The sequence below is a fragment of the Bombina bombina genome, chromosome 1 (genome assembly GCF_027579735.1).
Source record: "Bombina bombina isolate aBomBom1 chromosome 1, aBomBom1.pri, whole genome shotgun sequence".
NCBI lineage: Eukaryota > Metazoa > Chordata > Amphibia > Anura > Bombinatoridae > Bombina > Bombina bombina.
This window is the reverse complement of record NC_069499.1, coordinates 424,724,752-424,748,926: the sequence shown is the minus strand read 5'-3', so window position 1 is coordinate 424,748,926 and position 24,175 is coordinate 424,724,752. Positions and strand designations below refer to the sequence as shown.

General features: G+C 36.2%; 1 protein-coding gene across 2 annotated transcripts in view; it reads left to right on the top strand.

The window, feature by feature from the left end:
* LOC128645391 (dipeptidyl peptidase 4-like) overlaps nucleotides 1-24,175 on the top strand; it is a 226,516-nt gene that overhangs the window by 126,298 nt on the left and 76,043 nt on the right. Inside the window, exons 6-10 of one of the 2 annotated variants that reach the window (XM_053698367.1) lie at nucleotides 1,487-1,539; nucleotides 2,449-2,521; nucleotides 13,809-13,929; nucleotides 17,726-17,886; nucleotides 19,300-19,403. In XM_053698367.1, the coding sequence (XP_053554342.1) occupies nucleotides 1,487-1,539; nucleotides 2,449-2,521; nucleotides 13,809-13,929; nucleotides 17,726-17,886; nucleotides 19,300-19,403 (512 nt within the window). The remainder of the gene's footprint in view (nucleotides 1-1,486; nucleotides 1,540-2,448; nucleotides 2,522-13,808; nucleotides 13,930-17,725; nucleotides 17,887-19,299; nucleotides 19,404-24,175) is intronic. The other variant, XM_053698368.1, reaches the window with a different exon arrangement.

Sequence of the window (24,175 nt, the reverse complement as noted above, 5' to 3'; positions counted from 1 at the left end):
CGAGCGTAGCATCAATCTTACATTAAACACACAGATATCCCTTTCGGCAACCATGATCTTGCTAAACCAAATCCCTAGATTGGAATGTGTTTACCGAAGGAAACTCCTTCAACTGATGTTAACTTGCGCTAGACGCGTTGTCCCTCGGTATTGGAAACAAGCTCACCCCCCTACCTATGAACACTGGGTATCAGAAGTCACACACATACTAGCTTTAGAGAAGAGACATTATTGTTTTATAGGAAAGAGAGATTTTATACTAGATATAATTTTCCTATGGGAACAAAGAACACCATGACTCTAAATAACCGACCCTTCTTCACTGCTAAATACCACAGGCTCCATAATTCTTCGAAGTATGTATCTTATTCTTTGCAAGGATTAATTGCAAAGGATTTACATGGAACCACACTATAATAAACTATATTATTCTATAATTTATTTTTACATATTCTTATGTTGGTCTACTTCCTCCTATCCCTTACAGTCACCTGCCCGATCCCCTCTCCTACTCCCCCTCAGACCTCCCTCCCCCTTCTCACTTTAAGACACAACAAAGACTCAAGGTAGCTGGAGAATGTTCGCTGATTTTTGCTGTCTAATTATTTATCCAGGTTATACCTAAAAAAAAAAAGACAAGCGCAAGGAAATTACATTATATTGTATTTTACCATGACATTATGTACCCTTGTATATCTGTATTCCTTTATTTTTACTGTTTATCACCCGACTGATTTCTTTTGCTACACTCTCTAACCCTTTCCATATCCCTCCTTAAAGGGACAATCTAGTCAAAATTAAACTTTCATGATTCAGATAGGGCATACAATTTTAAACAACTTTCCAATTTACTTCTATTATCTAATTTGCTCAATTGTTTAGATATCCTTTGTTGAAGAAATAGCAATGTACATGTGTGAGCCAATCACACAAGGCCTTTATGTGCAGCAACCAATCAGCAGCTACTGAGCATATCTAGATATGCTTTTCAGCAAGTGATATCAAGAGAATGAAGCAAATTAGATAATAGACATAAATTAGAAAGTTGTTTAAAATGACATGCTCTTTCTAAATCATGAAAGAAAAAAATTGGGTTTCATGTCCCTTTAACCACCCTCTCTCCCTCTCGTCCCCTATATTCCCCCCCCTCTTGTTACATACCTTTTTACTTTTTACTAATCCCTATTATTATCTGTCCTAGCCCTCTCCATACCCGTCCTCTGCCCACCTCTCTCCCTATTACCCAAAGAACTTATTTTTAATTTGCTTTTTGCTTTCCTCAAATAAGGGAAAGAAATGATCACTAAGATATTATAATACCTTACTGTAATTGAAAAACAATTATTGGTTTATGTTTGTTGTTCATTATATGTCCATGTTTTTTCCCAAAAAATCAATAAAAATTATTTAAACAAAAAAAAAAATATAAAGATATTTAATATTTCACTAAAAACTATTGCTTATGCTTTTTATTATTGCTTTTTAGGTGTGGAGACACTCCTTCAAAGCATCTTATCATATATATAATGTTGAAAGACAGTAAGTTTCTTTATTTAATAATTGTATAAAACATTATAATAAAATATTAATATATTTAATATATTTACTTTATAATTACTTTGGTTTTATTAGTTAATAAAATTGCATCACCCACAATTACAGCTTAAATTAATTAATTTGTGAAGGGTCCATTACTTCCTTTCCCTGCCTCTACACGAAGGCAAAGGAGTGGCTTTTCCTTTGAAGTGTTGCTAGGACACATCTACCATAGCTGCGGTCAGTTTTTTGCCCATGCTCAGTAGAGGACATCTTTGCTGCAAAAATTATGTGACAGTAGAACTTAAATTATGTAATTGTATCTCCCTTATCTAGCAGCATGGTGGGGCTACACTGAGTGCTAATTTTGCAATAAAACAAGTAAGCTGTTTTTAACACAGTCTGCTAATTTATATTGTTACTTTTTTTTTTAATAAAGGAGCACTGTTTTATATCCCTTTAAGTGCAAGTTTATCCTAAAGCGCTGGGCACTTAGATTTTCTCAAACATTGACTTTACAAGAATCTAGCATGTCTTCATATGTCTCCTTGAAGATAAATGATGGACAGTCTTGCTTTAATTTAACCTCCTAACTAGTGATATATTTTTTATCAATAAAATATTTTAAATTATATATCACATTTAGACCCCACCTTGTCTAATTAAACTGCTCCCAAATACTCATAAAAAAAAAAATTGGTTTCACTAGTTATAAAATATTAATTTATTTATTAGATTTGAAATGAATTAGAAATGGTGGCCATAGTTTTTTTGTACTGAAATAATTTAACATCAGCTTACAGACAGACAAATGTTTAGCAATAATGGTCCAAGACTGAATATTCAAATTTACTTTACAGGGCAAAGCATTCTAGATGTTTCTAAAGAAAACATATTATTTTATATTTATAGGGAGTTGATAACCACAAATGTGCTCCCTCCCAGTATTCAGTATATAACTTGGTCCCCTGTTGGTCATAAATTGGTAAGTTATTCTATTTATGTGCTCTGAAAATGTTAGTTATCTGCACAAATTAAACTATATTCAAGCATTCATTCTCTTAGTGATGATTTTATGTTGTGTTATATAGTCAATAAGATCAATTATATTAAGTATAACTTAACAATGTCATTAACAAATCACTAGCTGCTTTTAAGATTTTTAGAGTTATACTTTCTAATAGAATCTAAATTGGAAGTTCCATCTGTATATATAAATTCAAGCAAAATATTATATGTTCATACATGGATAGGTTGTTTTACCTCCTCAGTGCTACCAGACATATATGTGTATAAAATGGACAGAAAACGTCTCGTAATTACAACATTTTGTCTGCTGTCTTCCAGTAGATTAAAATACCAGAAGATTCTAGGTGTTATTAGAAGAAATTAACACCTTGTTTTCTGCAATTGTTTTCCAATGGTCAAACTACACAGTCTGCAGAAGACAGGTCTTGACACTCCCATTCTGTTAACAAAATCTATATTGTATGGCTTCAGCAGAAATTATAAGATAACAATATTGCAAATTAGGGTTAGGGAGACACGTGGCAATATTAGACTTGAAACGCCTTCTATGTACTTAGTTTTCAGGACTGGAAAATCCACAAATTTCAGACTTAAATTACAGGAAAATGAAGCAAAGTAAACCATAAGAATGAATTACAAAGTTGTTTACTTTGCATAATTAAGCATTTTATGTAACAAACTCAAAGCATTTAATGTCTCTTTAATTATAAGCATTGGCTACCTAAATTGGTCTAGCTGTGATATTGGATTAGTTTATTCTGGTGTTTACAGACACTATCCTTGTGTGAGCTGGTTGTCATTTATAAACATATAATGATTGTCACATGTTGAAATTTGAACATTATATAATTTATATACCATTATTTACTTATTTACTTGCTTAATTATTTATTTTATTTCACTGTCAATGGTAAAATATAGGATAGGGTTGCAAAACGGACCATTGTCTGTAGAAGAGAATTGTGCATATCTGAAAGGATTAGATAGGCAATAATTTTCATTACAGGTTTAAAGAGAATTGGGATTTGATTTCTATATATTTTAAAGAGTATTACATTTTTAATTTTAAATAGCATTATACTAAGCAGGACAAGTTTAAAGTAGATTTGACTGTAGTTTCCATATGCCTGCTCTAAAATGGCACACACAATATACACACTGGCTACTTTGTATATATTCTGTAAGCATCATTTACTGAAGCAATTAATACAGTTCAGCATCAGCAACTGTGGCCAGAGGCGTAACTAGAAACCATAGGGCCCTGGTACAAGAATATAAGAAGGGCCCCCCCACCACCACCCCCCAAAAAATAAAATGGGAATTTGATACATATACTTATTTATTTACTTTTTCAACATTTAACACAGTAAAAAAAAAAAGTGAAGTTGTTTGGAATGTTGGTATCACTTTTTTTGTGTCAGCATCTACCACATTTGATAAAGGTGTCTGTGTAACAACAAAAAATAATGTCAAAATTAAACTTTCATGTTTAAGATAGAACATGCCATTTTAAACGCATTTCTAATTTACATCTATTATCTAATTTGATTTGTTTTCTTGGTATCCTTTATTGAAAAGGCTCAGAAGCAGCAGCAGTACACTACTGGGACCTATGTGTTGATTGGTGGCTGTGCATATATGCCTATTGTCATTGGCTTACCCAATGTGTTCATCGAGCTCACAGTAGTGCATTGCTGCTTCTTAAACAAAGGATACAAAGAGAAAGAAGCAAATTTGATAATATAAGTATAGTTGTTTAAAATTGTATGCACTATCTGTATAGAAACAGAAGAAAAATGGGTTTCATGTCCCTTTACTTTATAGCCTTTATATGTTATAATTATATGTGAATATATATATATACTGTATGTATATATATATATATATATATATATATATATATATATATATATTTATTTACACACACACACATATATACAAATAGGAATACTATATATATATATTTTACACACATGATGTTACTATCCATCTAAAGTCCATGGTTGAGGGCAGTAAAGCATTTATTCCTTAGGGCAAGTTTTATTTATTTGCTATAAGAGGTAAACTGAAATATAATGGCAGCCTTTTTAATTGACCTTGTGCCTGTATAGTAATGATGCACATGCAGAAAATTGGGAAAAATAAAGAAGAGTGTAGCCCATATGCAACTACCAACAGAATTAAGACAATGAGTTGGTGAAAGATACAAATATTACAGTTGTGTTCTTAAAGGCAGAGTGACCAGAGGGAGCTGTGGTACCTTACTACTTTGCTTAGCAGAGTGAGGGTTGCAGTGTTTAGCATCGCCGCAGTGACAGCTGAAAGAGCTGCAGGGTGGGGGTGAGGATGCCGGTAGGCCTGAATCCTGCTTCCTAAGTGAGAGATAAGAATAGATACTGACCTTGACCGATAAGCTCTAGAGTTTGTAGCTGTCTCTGCAGATGGGCCATCCGATGGGCTGTGCGCTGGGCTGATTGGCTGTGTACAGGGGAGTCGCTAGGCTCTGTCTGCCATCTTGATGCATTGCTACTAGTGTCACTCACACACCCAGCCGGGGACTTTACTTGCACAGTAAATTTGTCTTCTGCAAGTTCTGAAACAGCTACCGGCCTACCGCCAACACCCGTCCGGATCTCTGGTATGTCATGAATAGGAGAATAGTGCGGTGTTGCCATCCCATCCCTCCAGACAGTTCCATTTCACTGAGCTCACTCACTAGGCTGTTAGTTACTGCATTCACGCAGACACTCAGACAGCTACTTCTTTCCCACTCAGCAGGAAATGTTTCAGAGTGTTGCCATGGTAACCCACGGCAATGCTAAGATTTAAAACTGTCAGGAAAGTCAGTCACACAGCCGCACAGCACAGGCAAATGAAGGAGAAGATCTCTGTGGGGGCAGAGGCATGGGAGGGCAAGAAATTCTAAAAAAAAAAACGTGGAAAAAAAATGTGTAAAAAAAAATTGGGATTTTTTTGTTGTGCTGCTGGGGCAGTTTTAACCTCTGCTTCACTGGTAGTTCCGCCCCCGACTGTAGCTCTTATTACAGGGAATATTGGGACTAAGGAGTTATACAGCTTTCTACTTCAAATCTTCAGGAGCAATAGAGAATTCCCTTCATAATGCATTGTATATAATTTACAAGCTTTAGGCAAAGTTAAAGCTGTTTTACACATTCACTTCTTTGTGTGTGTGTCTATATGCATATTTTACATAAGAAAAACAAATTGCTGTTACTAGTAGTTGTTAATGTATAAAATCTACAACTAGTTTTCCCCTAGAAAAAAATGAAGAAAATCAGGAATTCTAGAATAACCCACCAATTAAAATAATACCATAATCAATGCATAGAAAATAACTTTGAAATAGAATATAGTGAGACAGGTTGTATAATGTACAGCACACAATATAAAGCAAGGTGAAGAGAAATAACTATAAATGAAAAATTTCCTTCTTTCAGTCACAAAATACATTTCTGAAATAAAAGAAACAAAGTATAAAATTTGAAACATACAAAGTCCAATGATATATTTTTCAAATGTTTTAATATAGCATTGAAAAATAATAAATTATATAGTCTTAGTCATATCAACAATATAATGTTAGAATATGTATGTAAACTGCAAACGTGAATGTACTAATCTTCTATTTTGTCCTTAGACGTGCATTTTACTTTATTTTATTGCACACTGTAACTAACGTGTATATAGTACACGACTATACGTTTACAGTGCAATCACAAAATTATAACTAAAACATGATCGTGCCATTGCAATTTTGTGAAAAAGAGAATATTACAAGCGGAACATCACAACAATCACAATATTGTGAAATATGAATATTGCAAATGCAAAATCGTGATCGCAATATTATGAAATATGAGTATTGGGGTTATGATTGCGCATTCACAATAAAATGTAAATATGAATATTGAGAATGGGCAATAGCAATTTTAAAATAAGTAAATATACACGACTAAGGACAAAATAGAAGATTAGTACATTCACGTTTACAGTTTACATACATATTCTAACACAGGTTCCGTTCAGAATCATTGGATTCAGAATATTGTCTCTCAAGGGTATCAAATAGGTTTCAGAATAAGACCTCCTGTGAAAAGGTTTTTTCTCTCTAAAGTTCCAACAAATCCTGTGAAAGCTCAGGCTTTTCTGAAATGTGTTTCATATCTGGAGCTTTCAGGGGAAATTGTACCAGTTCCACTTCTGGAACAGGGTTTGGGTTTTTTTTTTTTTTTTTTTTTTTTTTTTTAGATTTTAAAATGTTTATTAAACATAAAGAAAAAGATGCAATGTTTCCCAGATTGTTACAAAGAGTTATGGGAATATGCACAGTTATAAACAAACATTTTTAACATAGATTAGCTATGTGTGGCAAAATATAGATAACTGTAAGTCTCTGGTTAGATTCCAGGAGCGTCTGTGTCACAGTTTCATATTACAGTTTTTCTTGAGTTCCTGTTAGATAAATGACCAATATAACCCATTCGTAACGTATATATTGCCATCCGCAACCAAAACACTTATTCTCATAAGCAAAATACAGAAATAACAATGATGCTCTAATGATCTTAAACATAACGATATATGCAAGGCATTCTACCTTGCATACCTGAAAAGGGAGTCAGTACACAGCAAAAAAAAAAAAAAAGAAAACACGACTCATAGCAATAATTCAAGTCTTACATCAAAGAAGCCAATGTTTCAAATATGTCATATATTTCGTCTAATTCAGATGTTTCAAATATTTCAGGGCGGGCCCCAGTCAGATCCCCTCTCCCCCCCCCCAGCGACATATAATCTGTGGAAAGACTTTTTTAACTTGGACTGTTGTTGTGTTCCCCTCTTGACCACATCTCCAACATCATCTCATGTGTGCCCAACTGACCAGATAGGAGATAGTGGTATCTTTCTAGTTGCAATGTGGTATTTACTTTTAACTTCCACTCTGGTAGTGTAGGTATTCAGGTGGACTTCCAGTGAAGGGGGATCAAGATTTTGGCACATGAAAGAAGAAGTACAAGTAGTGCTTTTTGTGCCTGATTCTGAAATTTGAATGGAAGGTGTAGTAGTAATATTTCTGGGGATTTAGGGATTGTTAGATCAGTGATCAAGCTAATTTCTTTCCATACCTCCTCCCAGAAGGAGTTTAGCAGTGGGCAGTCCCACCACACATGGGCCATGTTACCCTCCAGACCGCACCCTCTCCAGCATTTTCCTGAGGTGTTAGGGTAAATCTTTTTCAATCTATATGGAGTGAGGTACCACCTGCTCAGTAGTTTGTAATGGGATTCCTGTGTGCGTGCTGAAATGGACACCCCTTTTCCCAGAAGAAACATGTGTTTCCATTCTTCAGTAGTGAAGGTATATCCTAATTCCCTATGCTATTGTGTGGTGTATTGAGGCAGGGCGTCATCAGATGGTATCAAAAAGAGTTTGTAAATAATCGAGATCACATGTCTAATTTCCATGGGGGACAAACATAACTGTTCAAATTTTGTCAAGTTTCTACCGAAAAGGTGTTTGGATTTATGGGAGCTGATATAGTGTATTATTTGGGAGTATGCAAACCAAGAGTTTGCTAATGCGGGATGGTCATCGCTTAGTTCCTGCTGTGTTTTAAGTCTCCCTTGAGTCAATAAGTTGCCTATACAATTCAGGGGGGTGGTCGGGGGGCCCGCCACCGTTGTCATGTGCAGAGGCAAGTCGTGGTTATCGTAAATAGGTGTGAGAGGTGCATAACTGGTGGAAATGTGTGATTCTGTGGCGATTATTTTGTCCCATTCGTTAAGCAGTTCCTCTAACAGTGGTAGTCTGGATATATCGTTTGGTCTGTGTTTTCTGTCAGTCCAGAACAGAGTGGCTGGATTAGTCCTATTAATGGAGTATGAACCTACCCATTTCCAGGCCTTGTCCGCTAAAGGTTGGCACCATTCTACTACCCTCTGAAGCAGGACAGCCCGTCTGTAAGATTGGATGTGAGGTATACCCAGTCCTCCCTGCTCTCTCGGTAGGTACAGTGTTTGTCTATTAATCCTCGGTCTCACGCCCTTCCATATGTATTCCTCAATTAAAGCTGGTAAAGAGGGAATAAAAGGGCGTGGGAGGGCTATAGGGGCGGCCTGGAGTAAATATAATATTCTCGGCAGGACGTTCATTTTCATGACCCCGACTCTGCCGAGCCAGGAGATGGACTTGTTTTTCCATTCAGAAAAGTCCCCGGCTATCTCCTTTTTCAAGAGCACATAGTTGGCCTCAAAGACCTCTAAGTGATTTCCCGAAATGTGGATTCCCAGATATTTCAATGACCCATTCCTCTGCAGGAATGGGGAGTGGTCCCTGAGCCAGGACTGCATTTCTGGGGTTAGGGAGATGCCCAAGATTTCTGATTTTGTGAGATTGAGTAGGAAATTAGAGACCAATCCATACCTCACAAATTTTGCTAAAACGGCGGGGATGGATGATTCCACATCAGTTATGGTGAGTAACAAGTCATCCGCATACATGGCTAACTTGTTTTCAATGGGGCCTGTCAGTATACCCTTTATCTCAGTGTTGTGTCTGATATTACTTGCCAGTGCCTCTATGGTGATGGCAAATAATGCAGGAGAAAGCGGGCACCCCTGCATAGTTCCATTTTCAATATGGAATGGCTCAGAAAGTATGCCGTTGACTTTAATTTGTGCGTTAGGGTGTGAGTATAAGGCAAAGATGGTCCTCAAAAACTTATCCCCGAATCCCATTACGACCATAGATTCCCGCAAGAAAGCCCAGTCCACCCTATCAAAAGCTTTCTCTGCGTCTGTGGACAGCAGAGCGAGAGGGATAGACTGAGCTTTAGAGAAAGCCATGAGATGAAAGATTTTTAAAGTATTGTCCCTGGCTTCTCTGCCAGGGACAAATCCCACCTGATCGGTGGATATCAGTTGTGGTAGATATTTGTTGATGCGGGTTGCTAAGACCTTTGCTAGAATTTTAATGTCACTGTTAAGGAGAGAGATAGGTCTATAGCTCTCTGGTTTGTCTGGGGGTTTCCCGGGTTTCAGCAGGATTGTTATGTATGCTGACAACATAGACTTTGGTAAATGGCCGGTATCGGGCAATTCATTGAGCAGCTTTTGTAGGTAGGGCAGAAGTAACGGGAGAAAGGTCTTATAATATTTGTTACTCAGACCATCAGGGCCTGGGCTCTTTCCCGCCGGGAGGGCTGCTATTGTATCTGCTATTTCTTTTTGTGTTAGGGGGGTATCTAAAGAATCAGATTCTTCCGCGGTCAAAGTTGGTAATTTTGTATGTCTCAGGTATTCTTGTTTATCCTGTATATGGTTACCTGTCTCTCCTTTTTTAAGGTTATATAACCTGTCATAGTAGGTATGGAAGATTTGTGCAATACTGTAACTATCCTGTCTTGTTTGTCCCTGTCCGTCTTTCATAGAGTGTATGCCGCGGTTATCCAGGTCTTCCACTTTGTCCATTAAGCTGTGTATCATGTCGGTGTTGTATTGCGCTGTGGATGAGGTGTCTTTCATTTCCTCCATGAAGTTATCGTGAGTTTGTTCCACACTGGTAACCCTTCATGATAGATCTGTGATGTCTTTACGGAGCTCACTGAAGAGACTTTTAACTTCCTCCATGACCCCCTTAATGTCAGCTTTGGATGATAGTGACATCAGGTCCTCTTTGGTGACATAGGATGGGGGCAGTATAGGCATTTCCTGTGTCCGTGTAGGGGCACCTTGTCTCGTGTCTGGCTGTGTTGTCATTGAGTCAACGTTGAGGGGGTCTGTAGGTTTAAGATAGTGGTTCATGTTTGGGGTTTGGGGTTTTTTTCCCCTGTAGTGTTCTTCTTTTGGGGCATTACAGGCAATTGTCCCCACTAGAGTGTATTGTCTCCCACTCTCTGCACTGAGGTGGCTACTTTTGGTTCTCACAGAGTTATGGCAAGTTAAATATACATGCTGGGGGTTGTGAATTTGCCCTTTGTTGTTAAAAAGTGTCCACAGTGTATTTTATTCTATGGGTCCCAGCTGAGCCATCCGCTAAACCTTATTGGTAAGGCCTATCTGTCTCCTTTGATTCTTCGTGCAGGAGTAGTGCTGCAGGGGGGATGGCAGTGTTAGTGAATTATATGGAGGATAGCAGGCAGCACGTGTAGTACAGCTTTATAGCCAAATGATGACTCTCTTATCTTGTTCCGTGATTAGGTAGGGTATTGTCTCTGTCAGATAACTCGTGCTATGTTGCCCGTGACACTTTATGTATGGAAGTGTCTCTTTTACCCCTGTATGTTTAGTGTAGTTTGCTTTGGGCCTGACCGGTATTTCCGGTCTTACTTTGTGATGGCTGCAGCCCGTGTGTCTTGACTGCAACTTACTGCTGGTTCCCGGTACCTCCCTTCTTATGCTGGCTGAGGTTGGATGCTCTCCGCCACGAGCGTGTATTGTGAGCTCGTTGTTAACTACGCTTGCAGCCTGGGGGTGAGTAGATAGTGTTGGGACGATGGGCAGTGCGCCCCACTGATCGTCGCTTGCAGCCCGTGTGTTTCCCCTCAGCCAGAGGTGCTGTACTGACTTACACTGTGTTCCCTTTGCTATGTGATTGCGGCTCGGTCCTCCCTGATGTCTGTTCTTATGGCCGGGAGGTGTGAGGTTAGTGCTGGGGCAGCGGGAAGTATTCTCTGTTTATTGCCGCGTGCAGTCCGTTATCTGTGATCAGGCCAGATACTTCGATAAATTCAGCTCTCACCCCTTTTCACCTCCAGATGTTAGGGTAGGTGTTCCCCACTGCCTTTTTTGCTGATTTGAGCGGTCTAGGAAATCCACATTGTCTGATTTAATATAAAGGGCCTAGACAAGTAGCAGGAGCTCTAAGCTAAAGCGGCCATCTACCAGCGCGGCCAAGCTCCGCCTCCCAGGGTTTGGGTTTTTATTCAAATCTATTCATTGTCCCGAAGAAGGAAAATTTATTCAGACCAGATCTGGATCTGAAATTTATTAATCACTTTGTAAGGGTCCCAACTTTCAAGATGACTATAAGGACTATTCTGCCTTTTGTTCAGCAAGGTCATTATATGCCCACAATAGACTTAAAGGATGCATATCTTCACATTCCGATTCATCCAGACCTCTATCGGTTTCTGAGATTCTCTTTTCTAGACAAGCATTACCAATTTGTCGCTCTTCCATTTGGTCTAGCAACAGCTCCAAGAATCTTTTCCAAGGTTCTAGGTGCCCTTCTATCTGTAATTAGAGAACAGGGTATTGCAGTGTTTGCTTATTTGGACGATATCTTGGTACTGGCTCAATCTTTTCATTTAGCAGAATCTCACACGAATCAGCTTGTGTTGTTTCTTCAAAGACATGGTTGAAGGATCAATTTTCCAAAGAGTTTATTGATTCCTCAGACAAGGTTCACCTTTTTAGGTTTCCAGATAGATTCAGTGTCCAGGACTCTGTCTTTAACAGACAAGAGACAAATGAAATTGGTTTCTGCCTGTCGAAACCTTCAGTCTCGATCATTCCCTTCAGTGGCTATGTGCATGGAAGTTTTAGGTCTCATGACTGCAGCATCGGAAGCGATCCCCTTTGCTCATTTCCATATGAGACCTCTGCAGCTTTGCATGCTGAATCAATGGTGCAGGGGTTATACTCAGATATCACAATTGATATTCTTAAATCCCAACACTCAACTCTCTCTGACTTAGTGGTTAAACCATCACCTTATTGTTCAAGGGGCCTCCTTTGTTCGTCCTTCCTGGACTTTGATTTCAACAGATGCAAGTATCACAGGTTGGGGAGCTGTGTGGGGGTCTCTGACAGCACAAGGGGTTTGGAATCCTCAAGAGGCGAGGTTACCAATCAATATTTTATATTCAGGGCTCTTCAGGCTTGCCAAAGTCCTTGAGGCCCACCCTTTTTATGGTGGTTATGATTTTTATATAAAAGCACAATTATATTTCCAGTTCCTCTTTTCGTATGCTCTTTTTACTCCTTATGTTATCACCCCACTACTTGGCTATTCGTTAAACTGAGTTGTGTATGTGGTGGGGGTGTATTTATAGGCATTTTGAGGTTTGGGAAACTTTGCCCCTCCTGGAAGGATTGTATATCCCATACGTCACTAGCTCATAGACTCTTGCCAATATGAAAAAAATTAATTTATCAGGTAAGTTCTTACATAAATTATGTTTTCTGTTAATAGATAATTTAGCTTGCACTGTCTGTAGGTACATTTTGTATAAGCAGACATTTCTATCCCTAACAATTAGCGCTCATATTGTATATCACTCATTTTAGAGCAGAAATAAAATGTCTCTCTATAATTAACACCAATAAATATTAAGGTACTATAGTTATATTAAAAATGTTTTATAGCAATGCACTTTAGCTAGTCATTTTTAGAACATTTGTAAATCAGTAGTATTATTATTATTAACATTAATATGCATCCAGTGTTATCTACACATCACCCATCTTTCATATTGACACATCCGTCACTGTTAACCATCTGTTATCATCACGATTCATCTAAATGAAATGAAAAACCAACCTTTCTATCTTGCATATGAAAGAACTTTAAACATTTTTTTGTTTTTGCATGGAAAAATTGAAACAAAATTAAAGCATGCAACTAATCCAAGATGTATCAGTGGCCAATAAGTATAAAACCAAACTATAAAACCAAAATATTTTTTTTAGAAAACTAGAATATTTATTTAATCAAGAAAAATACATTTTAATACATTTTAAAATGTTTTTTTATACAATTAAAAGTATGTATCCTTTTTTCATAGTCCATCAATTCTATGTTTTAGTCATCCATTAGAATGTCAGAATGTTTATTTGCCTGTTGTTATGATCAAACATTCATGTATCCTTTCTTATCCATCATCTATTGTTATAATCAGACCCTAAGTTTACCCTCCATTCTTCCATTGTCATCATTATCATCAGCACCAGTCTCATCTCTATCATCATCACATAGTTATATTCCACCCAGTGTACCTATTATTTATCTCTCCAGTGTAAAATATTATCTTTATCAACCCTTTATTATCACATTCCTTCTTCTTACATCAATTATTTTCTTCCATCCATTTTCAAAACCAACTTACTGCTCTCTTCATCATTTGGGTAATTTTCTTTCCTTTTCATATAGTAAATGGTAACATTTTCTATGTATTATTGTGTTTGAATTCATACTTACATTATTCCCAATTTAATCTATAGGCTTATGTATGGGATAATAATATTCATGTTAGAGAAGAACCAAATGGCCTGGATGTTGCTATAACCTCAAACGGGGAGGAAAATAAAATTTTAAATGGAATACCTGATTGGGTATATGAAGGTAAGTAATTAACCCATACTAAAGCTTAGAAGTCTTTATGATTAACCATTCATCTGTCTGTCTCTCTATGGGCTCGATTTATTAAGCTACAGCAGACAGGGGCGTACATATGCGCACCTGTCTGCCATAGATCGTCCCTGGCGGACAGAATTCCAATGCAATGCCGCCCCCTGCCCACCCACAGCCAATCATGCGCAGGCAGAAGCTGTCATTCTCCCTGGGGAGATTTAAATTCTCCACCTAAGAGGTGAAGAAGAGTTTAGGAAGCTGCAGTCTCATGATCGCTGCTTGATAAATACAGACTGCAGGTTCTCTTGAGTCGTAGATGGGCGAAGGGCTTGATAGATCGAGCACTATGTGTCTGTTTGTCTAAGAGTATATTTAAAGGGACATGAAACCCATTTTTTTTTCTTTTATGATTCAGACAAAGCATGACATTTTAAACAAATTTCCAATTTGCTTCTATTATCAAATTTACTTTGTTCTCTTGGTATACCTTGTGAAAAGCAGGGCAATAATCTCTGGAGTGTGCACGTGTCTGCAGCACTATATGGCAGCAGTTTTGCAAAAATGTTACTCATTTGCAAGAGTACTAGATGGCAGCACTATTTTCTGCCATGTGGTGCTCCAGACATGCACACTACCTATTTAAGTATCTCTTTAACAGAGAGTACAATGACAACAAAGCAAATTTGATAATAGAAGTAAATTTGAAACATTTTTTTAAAAAGTTTGCTCTGTCTGAATCACAGAAGAAAATGTTTGTGTTTTTTTTGGGTCCCTTTAAAAATAAATTGCTAGGAAAGAGAATTGCTTAGAGTAGACTTGCCTGGTATTGTGAGGCTAGATTGTCCTTCTAGATGGGTTCAGAACCATCAAGTACAAGTAGGCACCTCAAGTGCATAACATCCCATAGGGATTCTAAGTTCTGTTTAGTTCTTATAAATGAAAGTGCTCTAGTAATAATTGCAAAATCATACAGTTAAAATTGTAAAGGGTTTTATTGATAAATTAATCTGACTTTGAAAAGCACTGTTTTGTTTTTTTAAAAAAAATAAAATTATAACTTTTTTAATTATCAGAAAATTTGCATTTTTTGCAGTATATATATATATATATACAGGGAGTGCAGAATTATTAGGCAAATGAGTATTTTGACCACATCATCCTCTTTATGCATGTTGTCCTACTCCAAGCTGTATAGGCTCGAAAGCCTACTACCAATTAAGCATATTAGGTGATGTGCATCTATGTAATGAGAAGGGGTGTGGTCTAATGACATCAACACCCTATATCAGGTGTGCATAATTATTAGGCAACCTCCTTTCCTTTGGCAAAATGGGTCAAAAGAAGGACTTGACAGGCTCAGAAAAGTCAAAAATAGTGAGATATCTTGCAGAGGGATGCAGCACTCTTAAATTGCAAAGCTTCTGAAGCGTGATCATCGAACAATCAAGCGTTTCATTCAAAATAGTCAACAGGGTCGCAAGAAGCGTGTGGAAAAACCAAGGCGCAAAATAACTGCCCATGAACTGAGAAAAGTCAAGCGTGCAGCTGCCAAGATGCCACTTGCCACCAGTTTGGCCATATTTCAGAGCTGCAACATCACTGGAGTGCCCAAAAGCACAAGGTGTGCAATACTCAGAGACATGGCCAAGGTAAGAAAGGCTGAAAGACAACCACCACTGAACAAGACACACAAGCTGAAACGTCAAGACTGGGCTAAGAAATATCTCAAGACTGATTTTTCTAAGGTTTTATGGACTGATGAAATGAGAGTGAGTCTTGATGGGCCAGATGGATGGGCCCGTGGCTGGATTGGTAAAGGGCAGAGAGCTCCAGTCCGACTCAGACGCCAGCAAGGTGGAGGTGGAGTACTGGTTTGGGCTGGTATCATCAAAGATGAGCTTGTGGGGCCTTTTCGGGTTGAGGATGGAGTCAAGCTCAACTCCCAGTCCTACTGCCAGTTTCTGGAAGACACCTTCTTCAAGCAGTGGTACAGGAAGAAGTCTGCATCCTTCAAGAAAAACATGATTTTCATGCAGGACAATGCTCCATCACACGCATCCAAGTACTCCACAGCGTGGCTGGCAAGAAAGGGTATAAAAGAAGAAAATCTAATGACATGGCCTCCTTGTTCACCTGATCTGAACCCCATTGAGAACCTGTGGTCCATCATCAAATGTGAGATTTACAAGGAGGGAAAACAGTACACCTCTCTGAACAGTGTCTGGGAGGCTGTGGTTGCTGCTGCACGCAATGTTGATGGTGAACAGATCAAAACACTGACAGAATCCATGGATGGCAGGCTTTTGAGTGTCCTTGCAAAGAAAGGTGGCTATATTGGTCACTGATTTGTTTTTGTTTTGTTTGTGAATGTCAGAAATGTATATTTGTGAATGTTGAGATGTTATATTGGTTTCACTGGTAAAAATAAATAATTGAAATGGGTATATATTTGTTTTTTGTTAAGTTGCCTAATAATTATGCACAGTAATAGTCACCTGCACACACAGATATCCCCCTAAAATAGCTATAACTAAAAACAAACTAAAAACTACTTCCAAAACTATTCAGCTTTGATATTAATGAGTTTTTGGGTTCATTGAGAACATGGTTGTTGTTCAATAATAAAATTAATCCTCAAAAATACAACTTGCCTAATAATTCTGCACTCCCTGTATTTACCTTTTTAAAATCCTTCTTTCTAATCCACTTAGGCCAGTTAGGGACACATATAAATGATCTACTAAACTGATCAAATAATCACTGAGTAGAATGTAGCAGAGTAAAGTTACTCAAATCTGGAAAATGATTTTCGAACTTTGTGGTAATTGAAAAAATAAACTCAATATTCAAAGCTAAATTACAGAAAAGGGGGCAAAATAAATAATGAAAGTAGACACAATTATCATTATTACTATTAGAATTATTATTATTAGAATTTGTAGGGCACCAACAGATTTTTTAGCACTAACATAAGTAAAGAGTCATGGGAATTCACTTTTGTGTTTTATGTTCATTTAAGACTTTAGTAATGGAATTAAACATTGAAGTAAAGATCTTGATGGGTAATTTCCAGAGAAGTGGATCAATAAATTTAAAATATTACAGCTGTGAAGGAGCTTTACTGTATAGGAAGACAATTGAATAGAATCAAGTTTGAATGTAACTGAAATGTAGAAAAGTATAATTTTAGGTATATTATAAAAAGATGAGGAATTCATTATTTTATTTTTTTAATTTAACATTTTTAAATTATTTATTTTGTATTTTAAGCAACATATGGATCTTTGGAGGGAGATGGGCACAAGAAATTTCATAGAGTTATTTTGGACAAGGTTTTTAACTCCAGTCCTTAGGCTTAGGGCACACCAATGAGACAGATTTTTATGATATTTGAACTAAAGCACAGGAGAAATAATCAGCTGATAAGTAATTGTGATTACCCACCTGCTCTCACAAATCAACTGATTATATCACCTGTGCTCTAGTTAAAATATGAAAATCTCACACATTGGCGTGCCCTGAGTGCTGACGTTTAAAAACATGGGTTTAGGTTACCTTTCAGGGAACTGATGAAAAGTTTAGACAAGTTCAGTAGTTATGAAAGGAGTTAATGACTGTCTAATTATTGGTGTAAGATCAGGACTAGTTCAGAGCTAGAAGGCTGTAGTTTTACATTACCAGCATATAGATGAGTAAATGAACATGGTCACGGCTCCTACAGAGAAGGTATTAGCTTGAATATTCCTTATTATTATTATTATGTATGTTTTTCTCATTTTGTTTTCAGAGGAAATGTTTTCAACTAATTATGCTTTATGGTGGTCTCCAACTGCAAAGTTTCTAGCATATGTTGAATTTAATGATACTGAAGTACCAGTTATGGAATATACATTTTATGGAGATGAAGATAACAAGTATCCCCACACTATTCATATCCCTTATCCAAAGGTATGTGTACTTAATATGTGGAAGAAAACAAATATTTAAGGGAAAAAAAGAAATGCCAAAACAAGGGGTCACAATCTTAAGTTAGAGGGTAGCTGATTCAGGAGAAATGTGAGGATGCATTTTTTTTACAGAAAGGGTGGAGGATTCATGGAATACATTTCCAATAAATTTCTATCCTAAGAAAACAGTAACATGTTATCTGGGCAGACTTAATGGGCCTTTTTGATTCTTATCTACCATCAAATTGTATGTTTCTATATTTATAATATAAATAAATAGTTGCGGAAGAAGATTTTATATGTGTTTACAATATTATTTATGGGATTAAAATGAGTTCTGAATGTTGCAACAGTCTTGCAGTGCTTGCCAGTATCTTGCTGTCTATCTTTCATGTAGCAATAGAGAGAGTTAGGTTATATTATTGCCTTAAAGGGGCATTATACATTAAAGGGACATAAAACCACAATTTTTTCTTTCTTGGTTCAAAAACTTTCCAATTGACTTCTATTATCTAATTTGTTTCATTCTTTTGGTATTCATTGTTGAAGGAGCAGTAATGTACTACTGGTAGGTAGCTGAAAGCCAATGATAAGCAGCATATATGTGCAGCCCCTAATCAGAAGCTTCTGTGTCTACCTAGGTATACTTTTTAACAAAGGATACAAAAACAACAAAACATATTAAACAATAGAAAAATGACATACCCTATCTAAATCATGAAAGAAAAAGTTTGGGTTTGGGTTCATGTCCCTTTAAGGTCTTTTTTCTCACCCAAGTGTCATTGCTTTCTTGCAGTGTATATTAATCTGCATTGGTTGGTCCTATTTTTTTATTTTTTTAGATGTGGTAGTTCAGGCAATACAGCCAATCAGAAACAGAAGGGACTAATCATAATATTCACCCTCTGCTTTGTGTTACAGGCTATTGTTTTGAATATTAAACAGAGAATTGCACAAATACTTTGTCATTTTGTAACTGAAAAAGAAAAAAACAAAAGGTTTTCTGCCCCTTTAATGAGGCAAACACTAATAAAGAGGCGAAAGAATAAGTTGTTCTTTTTATATTGAATAAGGCTGCAATAAACAGGTCTTTGAGAACTGATGATAACATAAGTTTTATAAGCTGTAACAGTGCTATTCAGTATAATTTAATCATATCATTTCCAGTACATAAAATGCACCTTTGAGATTTTTTAATCTTATTCTAATGCTCATCTGTTAAATGTTAACACATTTATACAGGTGGTTTAGCAGGAAATAAACCTTGTTTTTTTTTTCATGTGCAGATTTTCTGTGGTAAATTTCTCATTTTGGTATCAAAATACATTTAGGGAATTTCTATTCTCTATTATCAGCTGTGGGTATGCGAGTGTTTGTCATCTTAATGTCACATATTGCTTGGTTTTTCTTAAAGGCAGGATCAAAAAATCCCACAGTGAGGCTGCTTGTTGTGAATACAGAGTCACTTGTAAATATCTCCTACAACGAAATTCATGCACCAGAAGAAGTTAAAAATGTGTAAGCATTTCTTTTTTAACATTACATTAATTAGAATGTGAAGTTGACAATTAATATAGTATTTTTTAAGGGACATGTATGTCAAAATTAAACTTTCATTATTCAGAGAGTGTGTTATAAATAAACGTCTATAATATAATGGCCTAGATTACACGTGGCGTGCTATTGTTAGTGCGGGGCGCGATAAGCAATATCAACTAGCACACATATTACAAACAAACAAAATGTGTCTTAACTGATTAGACCGCCTGAAGACCTAGCATAAATTGTAAGGGTTAAAAAAAAAGTTTAACTAAACACAACATAAATACATTAAAATAAACTATTATACTCATATATGCACTTTCTGATAAAAAAAAATATTACATGTAAAAATTAATAGACACTATCCAGGCCGCTGCAGATGCGGAAGTCCCAACGTCACCGGTGAGCAGAGGTGGACTGAACCAAGCAGCATGTAGGTAACAGGGGTGTTTGCTGTGTAGAAACGGCCGGTGCAGCCGTATGTGCAATTTTAAAAGTGGTTGTACAGGAGCACTTTAGTAAAGGAGTCAAAAGGGCTAAAAAATGGTAAAATTAAAATTCACCTTTATTTAAACATATATTAAAATTGTACATGGCTCACAAACTCACTGACTAGTTTTGTGCTCAGTTGAGCACTTAAAGGGACACTGAACCCAATTTTTTTCTTTTGTGATTCAGATAGAGCATGCAATTTTAACCCTTTGAGTGCTAAGCACTTTCCCACCTGGGTGCTAAGATTTTTTTGTTTTATATTTTTAAAAATATATTTTTTTTTTACTTTTTTTTTAAATTTATTTCAGATCCCCAAGACTTACACTTTTGGAAAGGGGTTAGGCGATTACCTTTCCAACGGTGGATCTTGGGGGTCTGTAGCTGCTTAGATGCCTGAGATACAGGCTTCTAAGCAGCATGCCCCCTGCTCCTATATTTAACATTGTTAATGTTAAATAAAGTTGCACGGTGACGTCATCACGTTATTGCGCGTGACGTCACAACGCAAAACGGGAAGCCCCGGCGATGCCTGTCATTATGCAAAACCGATCGCCGGGGTAGGAGCAGGTGGGAGCCCCCAGATCTCCCTCAAGTTGGGAGAGTGCTAGTGACGGCTCTGAGCCGTCATTAGCACCAGAGTGGGAAACCATTTTTCTTCATTCTCTTGCTTTCTTTATTTGAAAAAGAAGGCATCTAAGCTATTTTTCTGGTTCAGGACCATGGAAAGCACTTGTTTATTGGTAGGTGAATTTACCCACCAATCAGCAAGAACAACACAGTGTGTTCACCAAAAATGGGCCGGCATTTAAACTTACATTCTTGCATTTCAAATAAAGATACCAAGAGAATGAAAAGAATTTGATAATAGGAGTAAATTATTAAGTTGCTTAAAATTGCACGCTCTATCTGAATCACAATAGAAAAAAAATGGGTTCAGTGTCCCTTTAATCATAGGGTGAGTTTGCACAGTGTCCTCTCCCTATTTAAAGGGAAAGTACACCTGTTGGTAATATAATATATCAAAATGCAACAACACACTGATATATAAAATATATGTGTATATATACATCAAAGTTAGTATTTTTCTTCAATACATATACTATGGCAATTGAAAAAAACGATGAGCAACAAGAAACCAATATAACAAAGAACACAGAACTGTTATGGTCTACTGATTATATACCTATGTTTCACACATTAATAAATTATGCATGCCTGTCACAAAACCTTACAAGATATATTCAAAAACACTCTCATAGAATCTTATAAATGGCTAAACCACTAAAATACTACAAGACCCTAATGATGGCAATGCTATGCCTATACAAAAACATAAGTATGATATATTCCATGCATAAACCGTGCAATATACTAATTCAACAATGGGTTAATCCCTAACATTGTTCAACAAAATAACTAATGTCCCACTCACGGTTCAAACCTAGGGGAGTGATAGTCCTAAGCTTATATATCCAATATAATTCCTATTTCAACAGTAACTTAGTTCTATCACCTCCCCTAGGTGGGAACATAATACGATCAATTATTTGAACTTTCATGTCAAAAACATTAGTCATATGTATCAGATTAAAGTGTCTTGCCACTGCAGATTCCTTTACATATTCTCTGGTATCCCTTATATGCTCTCTAATCCTTGATCTCAATTCTCTGGTCGTTTGACCTGTATATTGTAAATTGCAATGTTTGCACTCTAAAAGATATACTACAAACATAGTTCTGCAATTGGCGTAAAACTTATGCAAAAATTCTTCCCCAGTTTCTGAACTCCTAAAACCATTACCCACACTTATGAAGCCACAGGTTACACACGGACCATGACCACATTTGTAAATCCCCTTCTTCCTAATCCAATCACTCCTATCAGTGTGATCAGAACAAATTAGGCTAGGCGACAACCTAGAAGACAGTGTTGGTGGTCTTCTCGGCACAAACTTACATGTGCCAATATGAGGTTTCAAAGTGATATCCTCCTCAAGTAAATGAAGATTTTTCTTCAAAATGGAACATACTTGATTAAATTGGCTGGAATATTCTGTCGAAAAGACCACTGTTAAAAATTTTTTTAACAAACACATATAAACTTTGGAGCCCTTTCCACTCAAATACATTTAAAAATGAGAAATCTTTTTTTTTTTTTTTTTAATCAATTTTAATATTTATTAATGTGTTTTATTGTTTTTTTACTATAAATATTTAACATTCCAATGTTTTTCACTTGAAAATAAAAAATGAAGAAAATGTGGGTTTTTTGTATTTTTTTAATAGATATTTCTTTATTTATCTGTATATATCTTAGTTTCAGCTTGTAATACTTGTAAATAAAATCCACCACTTGTAATCTGGCCCATAATATTTAAACTTTGCAACAATACTTGAGACATACACTTTTGTCACGTAGTGCTTAAGAAATATGCTTTTAGGGATACGATCTAAGTTCAAACAAATAATACCAAGATAAATAGATAAGTCAATATAAGTAAGTACTTTTTTTTAATAGCACACTCCCTCTGAATCATATTTTATTTTGACTTAAAAAGATATACCATAAATCACAATGTCCTTAACCTTAACATACTAATGCTTATGCTATATGAGCTGCATTAAACTCTTCATGTATCTTTTTTAAAATGGATTCCTTTATTTTTTCTTTTTACTAATACCATTACACTACATGAGCAAGTGAGAAGTCAAATGTATCATATTATATACACAAAATTATTTGAGGTACGGGAGTTTCCCGAAACGCGTAAGCTGTATATGCTACGCTCTCTTTTCAATCTTTTTTTCATGTTTTTAAGTATTGACCAATAAAGATTTTTTTTATCTATTACATCCAAGCATGGACTTTCTTCCTTTCAAGTTATTGAAATATCTTGTGCCAGAGATTCAAACCTTTTTTATAGTCACCAAGCTGTTATCCTTTAGTTAGCATAACTGAATAATCATAATGTATCATTTGTCCCTCTTTTATTTAAAATCACATATAACTCACACAGCATGTTGTATTTTTGAATTAAACTAACCTGTGAATTAGCTTGTACAACATATTGTTTCAGTTCCTTTGAGTGCTGGGAAATATTGGTGTGGTGCTCCCTCTAGTGTCAGCAAAGGAAGTATACAGAATAACGAGTTGTATTTGGATTTCTTAGCTTAGCTTGGGTCATATAATAAAGCACAATGCCAAAGTGTTTTCAGGTCTTGGAAAAAATACAATTTTAGTAGATTTTATAAATACAGATATTTTAGTATGGTTACCTGTCTGAAAAAATAAAGCACAGAACTCATCTTCTTTTTGCTCTATTAAAGGACCATTAAATACAGTAGTATTGTATAATCAATAAGTGCATAATAAATAAAGGGAATGCAAAAGCGCTGACACAATTTTTAATGAGCCATAGATTTGTTTCTGACAAATTTCAAAATGTACTTTCATTTGCTGGCTCCCTTGTATCATGTGACAGTCATCAGCCAATCACAGGCTAATATATGTACACTCTGTCAACCCTTGCACATGCAGAAGACATTTTGTTTGTGTACAATGTTATAGTAGAAGTAAATTGGAAAGTCTCTTAAAATGAAATTCTCTATCTAAATCATGAAACTTTAATTTTGACTTTAGTGTACCTTTAAAATAATTTGTTTTAATTTTGAAGCTTAGAATTACTCGGTCCTCAAACCTAGTGTAGAGATAATCAAATAAAAAAATATATGAAGACAAGATTATTTTTAACTAGAATGTGTGGAAAAACACAATAAAAAAAGAACATGATTTATAATTGTAAAACTAAAATGTTGTCAAATTAAAATGCTTCTCTGTGTGATCTGTGGGGTCAGCTCATCTCTTTCCTACACAAATGTGCCTTTGAAATGGTAATTCTGTCTTATGATATATATATATACTATGTTATGGAAAACATAAAAACATATTGCATTGTTAAAGAGTTATAAGCTTTAGTGTAACCAAAGCCTGGATGCATGACCAGTTCCCTATTGCTTAGATGCCCCATATCTTTTTAGTTCACTTTTCATAGTAATGTCACACTTAATATTGACAGCCCTTCAAACATATGTCATCTTAAGAGGTATCTATTGTATATTATTCCAGTAAGTTTATAATTGATTAAATGAGACATCTATGTGGAGGTTGCAGCAAACAGGTTTTCCACTTCCCACTGAAAGAGGGTGACCTTAAACAGCTACCCTTTTTCCCTTATGAGAAAGCTCTTCTGCATTTA